Source organism: Rhinolophus sinicus, chromosome 17 (genome assembly GCF_057876585.1).
Source record: "Rhinolophus sinicus isolate RSI-liver-muscle chromosome 17, RSI-T2T, whole genome shotgun sequence".
NCBI classification, from domain to species: domain Eukaryota; kingdom Metazoa; phylum Chordata; class Mammalia; order Chiroptera; family Rhinolophidae; genus Rhinolophus; species Rhinolophus sinicus.
The window spans coordinates 1,464,374-1,482,247 of NC_142517.1; the positions used below are offsets into that span (position 1 = coordinate 1,464,374).

Sequence of the window (17,874 nt, forward strand, 5' to 3'; positions counted from 1 at the left end):
GCCTGCTTTACTCACAGTCCACTGGTTTATGCATTAAGCTCACCTAAGAAATGCCTTCACAGCAGCATCCAGATGTGTTTGGTCTGGGGACTGTGGCTCAGCCAAGTTGACAACATAAAATCAACCATCACACTAACAAATTTCAGATCATCGTTCATTTCCTCTCAGGACATTTCTTGTCAGCTCTGAGCAGGCAGCCCTGGACCCCAGAAAAACTGGGTGGCGTTCCTGGCAGCATGGGCCTCAGCAGATGTCCAGCACCCCTTTCTTCCCTGACTTGGCTGGGTGTCACGAGGGTAGTGTACCTCCCCTTCGGCTCAGTAGGAAAGAGGTTTAAGAGGAAAAGCAAAGAGTGGAGATACATTGGGCATCAGGCATCATTTGACATGAAATTCATTAGTAAATTCTGAAGTCTTTATAATGGGGTTTGGCGATGTGTTTGCATTTCAGGACTGGCTCAAATCTCCCCTTTTTTGTGACACCTGCCCCAACTCCCCAAAGAGAGCCCTCCTGCAAGCTCTCCCGGTACTTTTGTTGCCAGGCGGGAATGTGTGTGGTGGTGTCTGGTGTGTGGAACAGGGACAAGTGATATGGACACCAAATTCTGTGAGTGTTGGCGGAGCAAGGGCCCAGGCGGAGAGCAACGTGGGAGAGGTCCAGGCGTCTGGAGGAGCTCTGAGGGCAGGCAGAACTCCATGGGCCAAAGGCCCAGGGAAACAGGTTTGGGAATGTGAGGACAGAGCACCGGGAATGTGCCTTGGTAGGGACTGAAGAGCAGCTGGAAGGTCCTGGGAAGTATGTATGTTCTCCATCAATGTCATCTGGCTCATGTCAAAGTAAAACCACTCTGAGGACTTCGAGAGGTTTAGGCCAAGAACTGAAGGGCTGAGGCCTGCACACTAACAGGTCAGCCTGCCACAGCTTCATGGATTTTGGCAGGAGACGTGAGAGCCCAGGGTCAGAAACAAAGAACAGTGTCTCACTAGCATCCACAGCAGGAGGCAGAGTGTCCGCGTTTTTGCAGGTCCTCAAGCCCACTTCCCACACGGTGACGTGAAGATGGCTAGGTGACACATGCCTGTGCAGTGGGTTACATTACAGGACAGGACCCTGAGCATAGGGTCATGGAATGTGAAAGGCAGTGTGTTGTTTGCTACGTCTGCCTAACAAAGCACCGCAAACTTGGTGTCGTAAAAGGCCAATTTGGTATCGGGTGGTTCTGGAGGCTGGAAGCCTGGCAGCAAGGTGCGGGCAGGGCTGGTTCCTTCAGAGCGCGCCAGGGAGACTGTGCCTTGCTGTCCCCAGCTCCTGCTGGCGGCTGGCAATCTTTGGGTTCTTTGGCTTGTAGAAGCCTCACCCCAATCTCTGCCTCCGTGTTCACATGGTTTCCCTGTCTGCCTCTCTGTGTCCAAACTCCCCTTTTTGTATGGACACCAGTCACATTGGATTAGGGGCCCCCTCTATTCTAGTATAACCTCGTTTAACTAATCACATTTGCATGTCCAAATAAGGTCACACGCTGAGGTACTGGGGGTTAGGATTCCAACATGTAGATTTGGGGGGACCTGACTCAACCCATAACAGGCAGTAAGCATGACTGCCTTGGCTCCAAAGGGAGATACTGTCTTTAATCTACTGGACAGTAAGTGTGGGTGCTCACCGCCCCCGAGCGAGGCCCTGTCTCTGACTTGCAAGGCCATTGCCACAAATATGAGCACCTGCAGGACAGAGGCCGTCAGTGCCCCCGAGGCTCACAAGACAAGCAGAAATGCAAGAGACCCACGAGAATTGTCTCCCTCCCGACCGTTTGTTACCCTGCATTCAGTGTTTCTAATATTCTACGGTCTAAGCTAAATCTATGAGCTGCTCAAGGTCATGTGAAACAACTGCCCTTATTTAACCTCTATGGAATGGAGCAGCCATTAGAATGATGAAGCTATGTATGTTTATTGGATGGGAAGGTGTTCACGGAATAGTAGGTGACGATAAACAGCAGTAGCTGGCTTGTGTCTTCTGCTTGGCGTCAGCGGCTATTCCAAGAGCTGAGTGTGTGCACTGCCTCATTCAATCCTTCCAACGACCTGCTCAGGCAGGGACTGTCACTAGCAACCCCCCACTCATGAATAGATGGAGGTGAGAGAGGTTAGCTTGTCTGCCCAGGACCTACCTGCACAGCTAATAATTAGCAGGGCCAAGGTTCAAAGCCGGGAATTCTGACTTAAGAGTTTGTACTTTTAACCACCACCCTCCATTGTCTCTAAATAGGCAAAGATATGTAGCATACTTTTATTTTGTAAACTGTATCAGCTATATACTTACATACAGACTTCTGGAAGGATTTAGACTAAAACATTAGACATGATTGCCAGGATGGGAGACTTATAGACAACTTTTCCTCTTTTTTGCTTAATTATATTTTCATACAATGAAAATGTTGCATGAGTAACAGTATCTTGTGGGGAAGTAGCTGTTATATGAGGGCAAGTTTTCTTCAGGGAAAAGAAGGGAGCCTGGCATTGACCCCACCTCACAAGCACTTTAATTCCAAGGCAGCATGGGGGTCTGTACTCTGCTCCCACCACTTCTTCCATAAAGTTCCTCTTCCGCAACTGAAGCATGCGAAGTGCATACAGGTTTTCCCCTAGTTGTCTGCACTTTCCAAACCCAGGGATAGTTTCTTTGTCTTGCTGCTTCTGAAGTTGCAGTAGGATTTGTTGTCAACCACCATCTCTGGGCAGGTCTGCCTCCCCTTCCTAGAAAACAATGTCAACTCCCCCTCAGACCTTTTCGCTGACTCCTCCTCCGCTTTTCTTGTGGCATCTGCAAGGGCTGCAGTGTTGTCCGTCTTGTTGCCATGTTTGCTTCAGGGAGCAAATCAATTTCTGCAATGTCGAGTGCTTCACCCAGATTAGAAAAGGCACCAATATTGGGTAGCAACATCAAGATGCATCTTTCATGATGATACAAAAGGAAGATGCACCACAACCAAAACACATTAAACAAACTTCTAAAAATATTAGAACTTTTGGGTAAAGAGGAATGTTATGTACCAACCAGGAAAAGAAAAATAACTCGAGAGCATATAATGATCACAAATATACATGCACCTAACAATATGGCATCAGGACTTACGGTGCAGCAGTGGACAGAATTACAAGGAGAAATGCAACAGGACAGAGAGCTGAGAAACACACACACACACACACACACACACACACACACACACACACACTGTAGGAGAATATGCTATATATAAATAAATTTATGGGCTATTTACAGGAATAACTTTACAGAAAAAGGGCGGGACCTCCATAATCAAAATTCTATTTTTTTTTTTAATGAACTTAATTCAAGACTGGAATAAACAGAGAGACATACATGTTCCTGAGTGGGAAGACTTTATATCATAAAAATGTCCGTTCTGAAATATCTATAAAGTTATAGGTATTCCTATAATGTTTTTTGCTTGTTTTTGATTTTTGGTTTGGGAGGTGAAGCTGAGCACCAATCATTTTTAAAGTTCATATGGAAGAGAAAGTATGTGAGAACTGCTAATACATCTGTGAAAGGGGAAAGCTGGTGCACGTATCTTTTATCTGTAGGTATGCACACTTACTGTAAAGACTGTTATCAAAATAATGTGCTGGCGTTGGAAAGAAACAAAGATTAGTGGAACAGAGATGGATGGACGAGATCCAAGTATATGTAGGGGCCTCTAATCCATCAAATAGGTGACATTTCAAGGTGGTGGGAAGGAGAGGGAGTTAATCAATGATGCATAACAGCTTCTGGAAACAAGAGTTCAATTCACTGCGTTGCAAACATTCGTGCCCACACTCCAGATGGAATAGAGCGAAACATAAACATACAACATGACAGCAGGAAAAATTCATATTTTAAGACCTGTAAGTCTTAAGGAAAATGTTGCTGACTGAAAAAAATTTTAAGTACTTGGCAAAAGACAAAAGCATCAAAAACTATTTTGAAAAAGCATTTAAACCAAAGCATCAAAAAAGAAACGGTAGGGAGACAATGTTTGCAGCAACCCTTTAGCAGACAAAGGGTTACTAGCCCTACTAGCCAAAGAGCTTCTCTCGTGATAAGAAAAACAAACTCTTATTCAGGAACCTCATGAGACCTCTCTTATTAAATCACTTTCAAAATGGAATTCTGACCTGTGTTTCCTGCAGACACTGGGCCTCACGGCTCCTTTCCAGGTGACAGTGACCAATGGACCAATGCTGGGTGCCAGGTGGGAGCCCACCCACCTGGGGAGTGGGCCCAGGAGCAGTAAGCCCGGGGAGGCGGCTGTTGCTCATTGTCTGAGCCTGCCAACCATTCCTGTGCATTTAGACTCAGGTCGCACATCCATTGTTCTCTTTGCCCCCCAGTGCACAGAAGTGACAGGGTATCTTCATGGAACCCCAAACTGGGGGCTGCATAGCATCAGCATCTTATTTTTGTAACATGGTGTGGGGACAGAGCCAGGCGGGCAGTTTCCAGGCTCTCGGCCTTATGTGGAAAGGTGCTGGCTCAGGTAGTAAATGGCCATCAACTGTGATTGTATGGCCATCAGCTGTGGCTAGTTGGCCGTCAGCTGTAACCAGTGAGACATTGGTCACTACTATAACTGCCGTGGCTACGCTAGCAGAAAATGGGGGCTAGCAAGAAGATGGTGGCTGAGCTAGCAAGCGCAGATTGCAGTTAGCTCAACGGATTGCAGCTAGCAAGTGAGGTTGGTTGGCAGAGAAGCAGACTGCAGGTTGCGGATGGTGTGGCTCCTGCCTCCTGTGTCTCCAACCCAGCCGCCAGCGAGACTATAGTGGTATGACTCCCTTATCTATGGCTCCGTGGGTGTTCCTTTTTGGCCTTACCATGTCCTGTGTTCTTATGTGGGGAGCGGGACCAGAGACCCTGCATGACACCCTGCATGACACATGGGGTTATCACTTCGAGTTTCTCCTTTATCTGTCACTTCTCTTCATTTTCCTGGAGGAAGCATCGTTCTCTGGTTGGGATGTGAGGAGACGTGGACACATTCGGATGGCCCTGGGCCACAGGTGAGGCTCTCGGTTCCTGTCACAGCGTGAGGAAGCCAGGGCCTGCCTGTGGCACACGGCCCAGCCCACTGACTGAGCAGCCGTGTTCTGAGCAGCGCAGGGTGGCCCTCCTCGGTTGGCCAGGGGACAGTGGGGAGTGGCCATCCGCACCAGAGTCAAACAGGGTGTGTTTGGCAGAAATTTTGTGGAGGTTTTCTAATTTTTCACTTGGAGGGAGTTAGCCGACCCAGGAGGGGCTGGCTTCCCAGGGGGTGGCGGGCTAGGGTGGGGGGCGTGTATGGCTATCAGTGGGGAGTGTAGCCAGCCTACTTGTGGGAGTGACACCCGGTGACGTTCTGAGCAACCATGGAAACGCTCTGCTCTTTACACCTGTGTTTGCCTAGTGGGTGGCTGGGACGCATCTCCACGACTTCCGTGTGTGTGGCGTGGGGACAGTGATTTCTGCGGCAAAGTCAGCATTGAGAAAATGGGACACAAAGCTTTAAGCAGGTCTCTATGTTGCTGATGCCTCAGAGCCAGGGAGGGGACCTGGAGGAGTCCTCACCGCGTCTCCTGGTTCTCACTATGCGTCTCAGCGCCCGCCGTGTGCCAGGGACATGAAGACATGCCGCTTTATGTAAATTATACCCCTCATTTAATTTACAGGCGTTCCTGCCATGCAGGTCTCACTAGGCACATTCCACAGGTGGGGAGTCAAAATTCAGAGCGTTTCAGTGACTTGTCCAGGGTCATACAGGGCCCAGTTTAGAGAAAGAAATTCTGAGCTCCTTTCTGTGTCCAGGCATGTACTTCAGTAGTTTTATATATGAGTAAGACTCCGCCATTGATCCTGTTTGTCACTGAGCATCACGAGTATTGCATGGTCAGAGGGGCAGAAGGAGACTTTCCTGGAGGGGCATGGCAACCGAATTTTTATTCCTCAAATCTGGTTGTTAAAAGATGACACATGATTTCATTTTTATCAACCCACTAAAGGTCAGCGAGAGTCTTGGGATCAGAGGTCAAGGGTTACTAGCAAGGTTGGCAGGAGTCACAGTCATGTGACCTGGGTTTGTGGCCCTGCACAGGCCTGCCCATCGTGTGGGAAGTCACCTGCCCTCCTGACCTCCCGCCCCACCTAGGGCCACTGTGACCCAGAAAGTGCTCATCAATTGGGAAAGAAAAGAGGAAAGCTCGGTTTATCCAATTTAAGCAGCTGTCCTTACCCCAAAGATCAGGCCTTTCGTGCTTTGGGGGGGCCATGTCCTGCCTCTGATCAGATGACGGTTACAGTGCATTGTACTGTGTGTGATGTTTCACAGCTGCTAAGATCCAGTGGGGTCAGGAAGCCTCGTGGCCCTGGGCTGCAGGGGGTCCTGGAGCAGAGGTAGGGAGGCCCAGGTAGGTTTCACTTGGCACTGGGAACAGGGTCCTGTGTAATAAGACCCATTTCCAGGTTTTCTGCATACAACCCCAGATAACACACTGTATCACCAGGACAGAAACCATCTGTTAGTATCCGTTGGAGCTGTGTATATATTGGGGCACCAAAAAAATGTACACGTTTTAAGAGATGTTATCTATGTATTACTTTTCAAAGATGAATTGAATTACAGTAGCGATGTATAGTATGATATTCGCTCAAAAGATGGTGTTCACCAAATGAATGCTAGCGTCATTCATTGTATTACCAGTTTAATACAGTTTTTTCCTTTCTTAAAATGTGTATACGTTTTTTGGCACCCTCTGTATATACTAATATATACACATATATACACATATATGTATATATATATGCATATATATATATATATATATATATATATATATATATGATCTATCTATCTATCACCTATCTATCAGAGAGAGAGAGAGAGAGAGAGAGAGAGAGAGAGAGAGAGAGAGAGAGAGAGAGAGAGAGAGAGAATCTCTCCAGGCACGGAGGTTGTTTTATGGAAAGAGGTTTCCACATCCTCCCTGCCTCTCTCCCTCCCGTCCTTGCCTTCTTCTCTCTCTGTCTCTGTCTCTGTCTCTGTCTCCACCCCCAGCAAGCCCTAACCCCAGGGTGTGTGCTCTTCACAAACACCTGTGTCCCACGCAGCCTCTGCCCAGACCTGGAGCTGGGGATCCCCAGGGGAGCTTGGGGTTCACACTGCAGCACTGTCCTGAAATGTGCATTTTAGGAGCCCTGGACAGGGGTCCTACTGACCCAAGGACAGCTACCAGTGTGGGACTGGGATGCCCTGGGTCCCCTACTAGGGCATAAACCCCGACCAGCAGGAGCTCCCCAGCCCGTCCCTGAGCACCGCTGGGAGAGGCAGGCGGGCTGGGTGTGTTCAAGAAAGAATAGTCACACTTACTGGCTGTCCGCCTAAAGCAGCACTTCACGTCAGCTGCGGTTTTGAGAGGTCAGACCCCAGTGACCCTGGGCCTTGGAGACAGAACCACCCGCTGCACACACAGGTGCTCACTCCCCTCCCCTGGGCGCCTCTTCTCTCTTCTCATTAGCTGTTCCCTTGAAGGACTGACTTCCCTCCGGAGGGAAATTCCTGAAACCCAACAGTTGACAAACCCACACACCCTCCAAAGGGCTGGGCTGGGCACCAGATAAAAGGGGGCCGTCCACTGCCGAGAGCAGGGACGTGCTGCCGCCACCGCCACTGGCACCGGGGGACCCAGCAGAGCTCGGGGTCCTGCCGCTGAGACCCCAGGAGAGCGGGGCACCTGGTGTCCTGACCCCAGCAGAGTGGGGGCCCTGCCACCGGGAGCCCAGCGTGCACCCTCCGGGATCTGCTCCCGGCCCTCCCCAGCTGTGGCCGGCGGGGAGTCTGCACGCGAGGCAAACAGGTTCTCTGAGTTTTTCTGGTTTGCTCTCAGCTCTCTGCTGGACGATCTATTTCTGTCTTTCCTTCGGGAAAAATGTGCTTTGCCAATGACTAATCACGGCCCGTGCGGAGATGTTATCAGCTGTCACCTGCACAGCAGGACCCAAGCCCATGCGGAAATGAGGATATAGGCGGGTGGGTGGTGGCTGCAGCCCCACCTGCCAGCACCACCTGCCTCCCCAGCACAGCTGCTACCACTCGGCTGCTGCCAGGGCCACCTCTGTCCCTGCCACAGGCCCCGGGCATGGGGCCATCCCAGTGACCGCCGGGGGGCCCCCCTGAAAGGGCTGACCCAGGTGTGTGAGGAGCAGCTGCCTCCCCTCGGGCCAAGTGTGAGCCCTGGATGGAGCTTGACCCCTCATGTCGGTCCTGCTGACGCTGTGTGTCGTACTCCTGCCCCTGGCGACCCCAGGCCAAGGCGCCCGGCGATGGGAGCCCTGCACAGGTAAGGGGTGCGGCCTGGGAGCCAGGAGGGGTGTTGCCGCTTTCCAACATGATTCAAGGTCCCTGGTGCACCCAGGACAAGGAGAGGTGGGCAGGGCAGAGGTGGAGGTGGAGAAGATGAAAGGGAAAGGGCGTCAGGCGATCACAATAGAAATGCAGTTCTTTCAATGGGAGCAGGGTGGGGATGCGGTTCCGAGGTAAGCAGCCTCCATCTGAGGCCCTTCACATGCACTTACCTGCTTGGCCCCCGGGGGAAAGGCCTCTACCTGCATTAGGAATGAAGCCCGCGAAGGACAGGGGACCCCAGGTCTGGACTTCGCAAAGCGCAGGCTGCCGCCGGCCTGGAACTGCTGTCCACGGGGAGGAGAAGGTGGGGACAGCCCCAAGCACACCTCCTGGGTTCCCTCTGCGGGAGCAGGGAGTGCCGCTGAGCAGCCTGCGAAGTGGGCACCCAGGTTCTGCCCCCACTTTGCAGAGAGACCTCCTGGACCTGCTAACGGCCACGGGATTGTCACACCTCTGCACTTTCTACCGAGAGACTTTGCCTATCAAATCTAACATCAAAAAGCAAAGTAACAGGGAAGCAAGGCCTGGTGCCCAGAAACACAGTTGCTGGACTGTGAGCGAGCGATGCAGGTGGCAGTGGTATCAGCGACAGTGGCAGTGTGGGTGTCGGGGGGGGGGGGGGGGGGGTGCTGACAGGGTGAGCTGACTGCTTCTGGTTTTGTTTACACATTACTCAGCCTTGGTCCCCTGGAACCAGCTGAAGTCTCCTCCATGCTCTGATGGCATTTGGTTCCCAATGATGTTACCGGGAGATGACCAATGATGACCCAATTTGGAACACTGACCCACCTGTTTTGCAGCAGCACCCCATAAAGCTCCCCAGCCACTACCCCTGGGGGTGGGGGTGCCGGAGTACCGCTCATGGGGTGTGGGGAAGGTCTGAGCCCCCACTTCTGGGGCCCTGAGGTGGCTGTACCTCCCTAGTGACTGCCTTGGGACACGGGATTAGAGCCCTGTCCCTACAGGAACCAGGTCAGCTCGTCAGAGACCCCCTGGCTTCAAGTGATCGAAGACTGAACTCCATCCCTGGCAGAGACAGCACATGGGGTCCAGGCCAGCCCAGGAGGACCCCTGTCAGTGTCGGTCCTCCGGACGCACAGCCGTCTTCCAGGTTGGGGAGGAGTCACTGACATGTATATTCACGTTCCCTTCAGCGCTGGGAACAGAATCAACCTGCATAATAATAATAAAGGTTATTTATAAAGCCCGCCCCCTCTCCCCTGAAGGTACGTTGCAAATAGTTAAAAGATGACCCAGTTATAAATACCACAAACTATGGAGGAAAGATAAAAGTCAAGTAAATAATATTGAACTAAATTTGGAACGCTCCCAAGACACTTGCACAATGGCTAGTCAGGATTTCAAATAGTTAAAAAAATCACTTTGTATTCACTTTTGAAAGTGCTTGAGTTTGTGGTGTAGGGGTGTGTGTGTGTAGTAGCGGGGCCTTGGCTGTGACACCCAGGTCTTGAAGTCCTGGCCCCAGAGCCTGTCCAGGCTGGAGTGGTGGCTGACAGTACACGTGCAGGTCACTGGGCAGTGGTGAGGGCTTTGGCTTGTGTCCCCCTCCCATGCGGAAGCCGTTTTGGGCAGAAGGCGCCGTGGTTGCCAGCTCTGTCATTTCTCTGCCCTGGTTACACTCACTCCCTAGTGGTAGGTTGCTGTTAAGGTTACTGTAGAACTCTAGGCTGGGATTTCCAGGCGTCCTCACCAGTGGGGCTGTAGAGAGGAGAGAAACTACACCCTAGAAATTCTGGGTGAAGGCAGGAGGCCAGAGTGGCCCAGGACTTGGGAGAAGAGGGGACAATGGCTCGACAGGACAGGATGTGGAGTCTGTGGGGCTTCAGGTTCAAGGTTGAGGTGCATGTGGAGGGGCAGTCCCGAAGGCCTGGGGTGGAGGGAGGGCCATGTCTGGACGGGCAGCAGGCCATTTCTGCCGCGTTCCCAGGGACAGGACAGCAGGAGCCTGGTCCTGGACAACTGAAGCAGGCAGGAGAGCGGTCAGGGTTCACTGGGGTACCGTGGGCAGAACCAGGCAGGCATGCACACTGGTGAGCAGTGTCAGGAGCTTGGCAACTGACCAGCCACAGCTTACCAAGGCGCTTCTCAGGCCCGCTCACGGCTCCTGGACGGGAAGGTGGTGGGGAAATGGAGGTTAAATGTCTGCCCAGTGTGTGGCTGGGACTCTGCGCTGGGGGCGGAGGTGTGGGGGGAGCGGCTGGGGGTTGGCCCTGTGCACAGGATGTCTCCTGGTTTAGTATCCGTGTCAGTCAGACGAGAGAATGCGGCAGGCGGTCAGCAGGAACAGGCCGCCAGGGGGCAGCGGGGAGATGCGGCCGCCGGACCAGCCTCAGGGCGGGAGGGTAGAAGAGGCTCCGGGCTCGGGAGCCACGTCTGCGGCCCAGTGTGTGGGGTGGGGTGAGCGCCCATGCTGAGTTTGGCCAGTGGGATTCCGTGGCAAGATGCCTTTTGTGCTTTAGCCTCTTATGCGGGAGCTTCCAGCCTTTCCACTGAGCCAGGCCAGCTGCCTTGGACAGAAAGGGTGAGGTGCGGACTGCTGAGATCCTTCCAGCTCCGACAGAGCTTGCATGACGCGTGTGGGGGTGTCCTGTGGGGACACCTGGGTGGGTGTTCTAGGCAGGGCTCTCCATCAGGGTGGAAGCAGCGGCAGGAGGTGGGGGCGGGGTGTTGGTGCAAAGTCCCTGTCACCTATCCCAACTCAGCTTGTCCCCTCGGGAGGGACAGGAGGCCGAGGCGGACGTATTCTGTGGAAGCCATAATGGCGACAGCTGGACCCAATGGACCAGGGCCACTGATGGGCTCAGGGGGGCCGGGGTGAAAGAAGGGGTGGGGTGGGGACTCGAAGGGGGATGACAGGAGAACAGTGTCTGGCTTTCCGCCTGCCCAGTTGTGCCTGCGAGTGTTGTCTGTTACCTGGAAACAGGGTGGGCTCCTCACTCGGGACTCAGGGCCCACATGGCATCCCTCCACGCATTGCCCCCTCCTTCCCCCCTCCACTCGCCCACCGCTGGGAACTCAGCAGCAGGCAGCCAGTCTCTGCTGGCTGGGAGGGAGCTTGCTCGGGGTCAGATGCAGCTTTGCAAGCAGGCTGGGGCGGGGGTCTCCAGGAGGAAAACTTCAGGGCGGCGGGAGCCATGTAGGCAAAAGCCATGGCAGGTGTGGGGATCCCCAGGGTGGGGAAGAGCAGGAGTGGTCAGACCTGGGGTGCCCTGCATCCCTGGACCTGGAGGAAGTACCTAGGAAAGGACAGGAACAGGTTTGCATTTTAAAGCCAGCTGGGGTGTGGGAGCCCGGAGGCCCAGTGGGGGGCACAGGGCATCTGGCCTCCTTTGCACCTGGGGGCAGGAAGCCACCCCACCCGGCCTTCAGCTGCTCCCAGGAATCCTTCCAGGGACTCTGTCCTTCGGAATTCTTTAACAGGAGCTGGGCGGGATGCTGGTGCATGGTGTATGTGTGGGGGGTGCGTCCCAAGGTGAGTTCTGGGAATGCTGGCCCTGGGGCCAGGCCCCCTGCCCCCCTCCGCAGCCGGCTCCTGGGAGACACCCCCTGCTGTCGTTTCACACCCACCCCAGTCAAACCTCTCAGCCATTCGCAGTTATGAAGCCTGCCGCTTCTCTTTCCCGTCACCTGTCCTTTGTCCACTCGGAGCAGGAGCACACCGGCCCCTCGGCGTCTAAGCAGCCAGCCCAGGCGGGCGCCTGGTTCCAGACCAGCCCCTTCCGCGCGGCACTTGGAGGTCGGGAGGCGGTGGGCCGTCTCACCAGCTTGGCAATTCTGCAGGGCTGGGGAGTGGTTGGCAGTTGGGGACACACTGTTCCCACACGTGTAGTGCTGAGGCTTTTCGTTTATGTCACTTTTCACAGCAGTCCATACGTGACTTTAAATGAATGGGCTCAGCGACCTGCTCTCTGCAGACCCCAGCACACCCCTCATCCTGGTCTCTCCAAAAACAAGTCTGAGGGAACCCCCCCCCCCATGCACAGAAGAGGCCGTGCACCAAACCAGGGCACTCTGTCACCCCGATGCCTGTTTTCATTTTTAAAATTTTCAGCTGTTAGGACCGGGCTTTTTTGTCCTCACAGAAATTAGGAAACAAAGAATATTCATTTTTGTAACGGAACCTCACACACTGCATGACGCCGTGTGGTTTTGATCCTTAAGAGTAAATCATGTTTTTCCAGGCAGCCTTGTTCTACAGTGCAGTCTCCAAGCCACACGCATGCTTCCGGGTCTGGACTGGTTTCCAGCGGGATCCCCCATCCTCCCAGGTGCATTCTGAGCTCCAGGCAGGGGTGCGGAGAGGTGGGAAGTGCCCACTTCTCTCCCCATCCTGCGAGTCTGGGGTGCGAGGGGGATGAGCAGTTGGAGGGGTGGCATGGCCCTTGGCTGTCACCCTCCGCACCCTAACCCGGCATCACCGCCTGCAGCAGCACCCCAGACGGGGGCTCAGGCCTGGCTGGGGGCTCACCCAGCCTGCGCGACTCCTCCCCACCCCACAAGCGTCCACGCCGATGCCACATGCCTCCTGCCCAGCTCTGCTCAGAAGGCGGAGGGGGCTTCACCGGAAACCTGGTCCCTTCCTGCCGTCTTGGTCCTCACCGGGGCTGGGGCTGGCATGGGGGCCCCGTCTGTCAACGCTTCACTTTTCATCCCACCCCAGGTCATGGCTTGGCGCCACCGGGGCACAGATAGCTTTGCTCTGGGGAGGGTGGGGGGGGGTGGGGGGGTGTGTCTCAGGCGAATACAATCTAACAAGCATCTCGCTGGTGTCACGGATACTTACCTGCCGCTGGGGGGGGGGGAGGAAAGAAGAAATGCCAGCCTCGCTGCTAAGGTGACTCCAGCGTTGGCTTGCAGCCCGGGAACCCTCTCTGCTCCCACTCGGGCCATGGGGGACTCTGAGGGCGCGAGCTGTCACCTCTGGGCGGGGAAGGAGTAGGGAGATGGGGACAGCACTACCGCGGGCTCTTCCTGCCCCTCTTCGCGAGGCCCCGCCATCACGTCTGCGGAAAGGGACTGTATCTGTGGTCTGGGCGGAGTCCGCCGGGAGCCCTGGGGACACGGAGGGGATTGTGCCACTCCGAGGGGAAGGCGGTATGTGTGCATGCGTGAGTGTGTGCATGAATGTGTGTGCGTGCACACAGCATATCCATTCACGTGGGAAAACTTGTCTCATGGTCTTCTGCCCGCTGCGCGCACGCGGCCCTGCGGCAGGACCCACGCATGGAGGTGGTAGGGAGTCTCCAAGGGCCGCGGTGCGGCTCCGCTACCCACCTGGCGCGGCGAGTAAGAGGGCGAGGCTCGGGCGGACGCAGAGGAAACCCCTGTGCTAGTAACGATCTTCCCCGGGAAGTCTGCGTGTCGCGCGCCCGGGGGGCCAGGCGGGACTTCAGGGGCTCCAGGGAAGGGTCACCAGGGTTGATGACAGGCCGCCATTGACGTCCCCACAGAGCAGAACAGAACAGCGCTCAGGCGGGTGCCCTGTTGGGCGCTTGCTCCTTAAACCTGGACGTTCTTTTCAGGTACGGCTTTCCCGCCTCTGCTGGGCTCCCTCTGGGGTCCCGGTGATGGAATTCCCCCCTCCCCCGCGCCCCCCCCAACTTGGGCGGGAACCACTGCGTCTTTGTTGTCAGGCCAGAAAACGGGGGGGGGGGGGGGGGGGGGGGGGGGGGAGGGAAACGCACCGGTGTTGGCAGTGCCCGGGCATCCCCAGCATCCTGTGCCCTGTGGCAGGTTTGCAGGGACAGCCTGGTCCCCTCGGTGTGAGGCCACTCTCTTCTCTGCTGATGCCTTAATGAAAAGGCCATCTCACTAGTCATTGGTGTTTAAAGTGCTCTGACTCCACTGCACTTTCACACAGTTGTCTTCTCTTGAAATCTATTACATTTTATGCATTTAAATTCCTGTTTGCAAGAGGGGCCAATGGGTTTACCAGCAGCCCGGAGGGGTCCAGGCCCACAGGAGCTTGGGGCCCCTACTTCACTGCTCTCTGGAGTGTCCGGCAGATGAAGTTGGCCAGAGGGAGGCTGCAATGCACAGAAGCCCAGGGAATTTCCTGCCTCGTAGAGCTGGGGGAATGGCTCTCTCATGGGGGCAGGGATTCCGGGAGAGTGGTGAGGGGTGGGCAGCGTCCCCAGGGGAAGCAGCCTCAGAACATGGGACTGTGGGTGCAGGTCTGTCTGTACACGTTCACACCCTCCAAGTCTAGTTCCTCTGACAGGTTCCCTGAGGACCCCCTTTTGTGAGGGTTGTTCTGGAAAAGCCAGCCCAGCCCACAGGGACCAGGTTTTCCAGGGGAGACCACTTGAGGGTCAGGGGTCTCTCAGGGGGGCCGCTCACTGCTGACTCCCCTCCCTTTAGGGAGCGCCTTGCTGGGAGGGAGTGGGTGTCACAGTAATAGCAGGGAGGGTCAAGAATGAAGAGTTGGCATAGGTGGGGGTATAGGCAGGCAAGAAGTGGCTCTGTCCAGGGGAGGGCATGGTGTGCGGAGTCTGGGAATCAGGGCCTATCCAGACTGGCCCTGAGGGCACTTCCCCCCCCCCCCCCCCGCAAGGCGCAGTAAGCTGGGACCTCACACCCCACAGTGGGTCCTTGCAGTCACCTGTTCTCAGGACTCTTCACCTTGACCTCTGGCACACCCAGGCTGGCCCTGAGCTCAGGGAAAGGTGTTGTCATTAGCCTGTGCAGGCAGACAAGCAGGCTTGGGACATTTGAATAAAACACTAAGGTTCAAGGGGAGATGGACAGACAGACTCAGAAACCCTCTGTGTCAGCTCTGTCCCAGGGAGGTCCTGGCCCCTGGTGTCCTCAGACTGACCAGGGAGAGTGAGGCCTGAGGCCACAGGGCGTCTCGCCAAGGGCCTGCTGCCCAGTGAATCCAGGATACAGAGCACAGCCACCCCAGAGCTGCTTGGAAGTACAGACACATGAGTGGGGGCCGGAACCTCACTGGCAGGGCCTCAGAACTCAACACCATTGGAAGAGCTCCAAAGATGTGACTTGTGTCCAAGGTTGCAGGAGCCAGGGTTACATTAGCCCAAGGGCTGAGACAAAACTACAGCTGGGCCTGGAGAGAGGGCAGCGGTGGCCAGCATGTGACTTTATTTACTCAGCTCAAGAGAAGTATATGAGGAGGGGAGGGCAAACAGCACTGCAGGGGTGGGGTGGGGGGGTGGAGGGGTCGGGGTGGGCAGGGGAAGACAGGGCAGGGGCTATGGGGGAAGGGCCGGGCCATGGCTGTCAGAAACAACCTGGGGATGCCCCAATAATAGAGGGTGGCAGTCTCAGCTTCATCTGGACTTTATGTAGAGGCGGCAGATAACCTAAGCCTGGTTGTTGGGGTGTGAGGTCAGCGAACGTTCATGCTGAGACATCTACCAATGCTTGTGCTGGGCCAAATCCCGAAGGCAGCTGCTAAGAGAGGTGGGGGTGCTCTATAGCGCCCCACTGGCCCTGGGGGGACACGCTGGTCAGCAGCAGGACTTCTGGGCCGAGGTGGGGACGCAGCAGGCCTTGCGGGAGCATAGGGGGCGGCAGATGACAGACACACAGGAGGTCGGGCGGCAGGAGATGGGCTGGCAGGAGGAGGCAGGGGCACAGCAGGAGGAGATGGGCACGCAGCTGGCGGGCCTGCACACGGGGCGGCAGATGAGGGACACGCAGGAGGTGGGTCTGCAGCAGGATGAGGCGCAGGGGGCGGCCCCAGAGCAGACGGGTGTGCAACAGAGGGGCTTGCAGCAGACGGGTGTGCAACAGGCGGGCTTGCAGCAGACGGGTGTGCAACAGGCGGGCTTGCAGCAGACGGGTGTGCAGCAGACGGGTGTGCAACAGGTGGGCTTGCAGCAGACGGGTGTGCAACAGGCGGGCTTGCAGCAGACAGGTGTGCAACAGGCAGGCTTGCAGCAGACTGGTGTGCAGCAGACGGGTGTGCAACAGGCGGGCTTACTGCAGACGGGCACACAGCAGGCCTGCTGGCAGGGGGAGGAGGTGCAGGAGGGCTGGCAGCTAGACTGTTGGCAGCATGAGGGCGTGCAGGAGCTGGTGCAGACTGATTGGCAGGCACTGGGCCCACAGGCTGCCTGGCAGCAGGGACTGGATACACAGCTCACTGGGGCACAGACCAGGGTCAGGCAGGGGGGCTGGCAGCAGCTGGGGACACAGCAGCAGGACTGGCCACAGCTGGGGACACAGCAACAGGACTGGCCACAGCTGGGGACACAGCAGCAGGACTGGCCACAGCTGGGGACACAGCAGCAGGACTGGCCACAGCTGGGGACACAGCAGCAGGACTGGCCACAGCTGGGGACACAGCAGCAGGACTGGCCACAGCTGGGGACACAGCAGGAGGGCTGGCAGCAGCTGGGGACACAGCAGGGGGGCTCGCAGCAGCTCTCTGGGCAGTCGTCCACCTGCCAGGAGGAGTCCGTGCAAGAGTCACAGGAACCGGGCAGGCAGACGTGGCCGCCATAGCTCAGGTTGCTGGAGCAGACGGACAGCGTGGACGCGGCCATGGTGGGCGGTGGGTGGGAGGTGAGCTGGGAGGAGGGTGTGAGTGTGAGTGTGAGAGAGTGTGTGAGCTTAGGGCGGTTGGGCTTATATACAGCTCAGGGTGTGTGCCATCCCATCATAAGGGCACTGAGGAGTTTCCTTGTTGTTGTTGGAACAGGTCCCTGAAGACGCTTGTCATGCAGCCATGACAGGTAGCTTGGGTCATTAAACTCCTGAGAAGCTGGAGCCCAGGGGACCACAGAGCTGGGGTGCAGGGGAGGCGGCAGTGAGCTGGAGCCAGACCTGGGTGTGGACGGGGGCGGGCCAGTTGCTCCGACAGCCCCCGCTGAGCATCTCTGGGCTTGACTCACTCCTCCTCCTTCTCAATGCGCTGTTGAACCATAAGAGTATTTTGTTCTTCCTTTTTTATCCTCTCTGTTCTGGGGTGTAATTCTCTCCTGAGTCCAAAAACCAGTGAATGGTTCGGGCGCTGTGTTTATTTTTATTGTATTAGCAAACACTTAATAGGTCTTGCTACTCCAGCAACCGTTCTGAGCACCTGAATAAATGTTAACTCCCAGCCCTCACAGCAGCCTTGTGAAGTAGGGGCTGTTGTTATCCCCACTTTACAGATGGGGAAAGCAAGGTACAGTTAAGCACTTGCCCCAAAGCCATGCCAGCAAGCAGGAGAGCCTGGATCAGGACGTGGGGGCCCATGTTTGGAACCACAGACAGCTCCCTAGGAGCAGAGATGGGAAAGGCACGAGAAACCTGGATCCCGTGGGTGGGGGGGTGGGGGTGGGGGGGCCTCAGCATCATGTTCTCCAGGTTTGCTCTGCGTTGGAGGATGTGTCAGAACTTCCCCTTTCCTGCCTGAAATACTCCATTGCATGCATGGACCCATATTGTTTATCCATCCATTGGACAGAAAC

The 17,874-nt window shown here is 55.6% G+C and overlaps 2 protein-coding genes across 15 annotated transcripts in view; one reads left to right on the forward strand and one right to left on the reverse strand.

The window, feature by feature from the left end:
- Positions 1-17,874, forward strand: part of TSPEAR (thrombospondin type laminin G domain and EAR repeats) — a 158,893-nt gene that overhangs the window by 22,947 nt on the left and 118,072 nt on the right. Inside the window, exon 1 of one of the 4 annotated variants that reach the window (XM_074324189.2) lies at positions 6,967-8,369. The exons of the other annotated variants lie outside the window; for them this stretch is intronic. Coding sequence (XP_074180290.2) covers positions 8,285-8,369 — 85 coding nt within the window. The 5' untranslated portion in view covers positions 6,967-8,284. Of the gene's footprint in view, positions 1-6,966; positions 8,370-17,874 lie in introns of those variants that run through there. 4 annotated transcript variants of the gene reach the window in all.
- LOC141571499 (uncharacterized) lies at positions 15,702-16,965 on the reverse strand. 11 transcript variants are annotated; one of them, XM_088793787.1, is made up of 3 exons: positions 16,762-16,965; positions 16,414-16,623; positions 15,702-16,290 (listed from the first exon to the last, which is right to left on the reverse strand). In XM_088793787.1, the coding sequence occupies exons 1-3, from the start codon at positions 16,963-16,965 to the stop codon at positions 15,925-15,927; spliced, it is 780 nt and encodes a 259-aa protein (XP_088649913.1). In that variant the 3' UTR covers positions 15,702-15,924. The 11 variants fall into 11 exon arrangements, with proteins under 11 accessions (XP_088649913.1, XP_088649912.1, XP_088649907.1 ...); XM_088793786.1 differs by having other exon boundaries at positions 15,702-16,245; positions 16,414-16,713; XM_088793781.1 differs by having other exon boundaries at positions 15,702-16,215; positions 16,303-16,623; positions 16,732-16,965.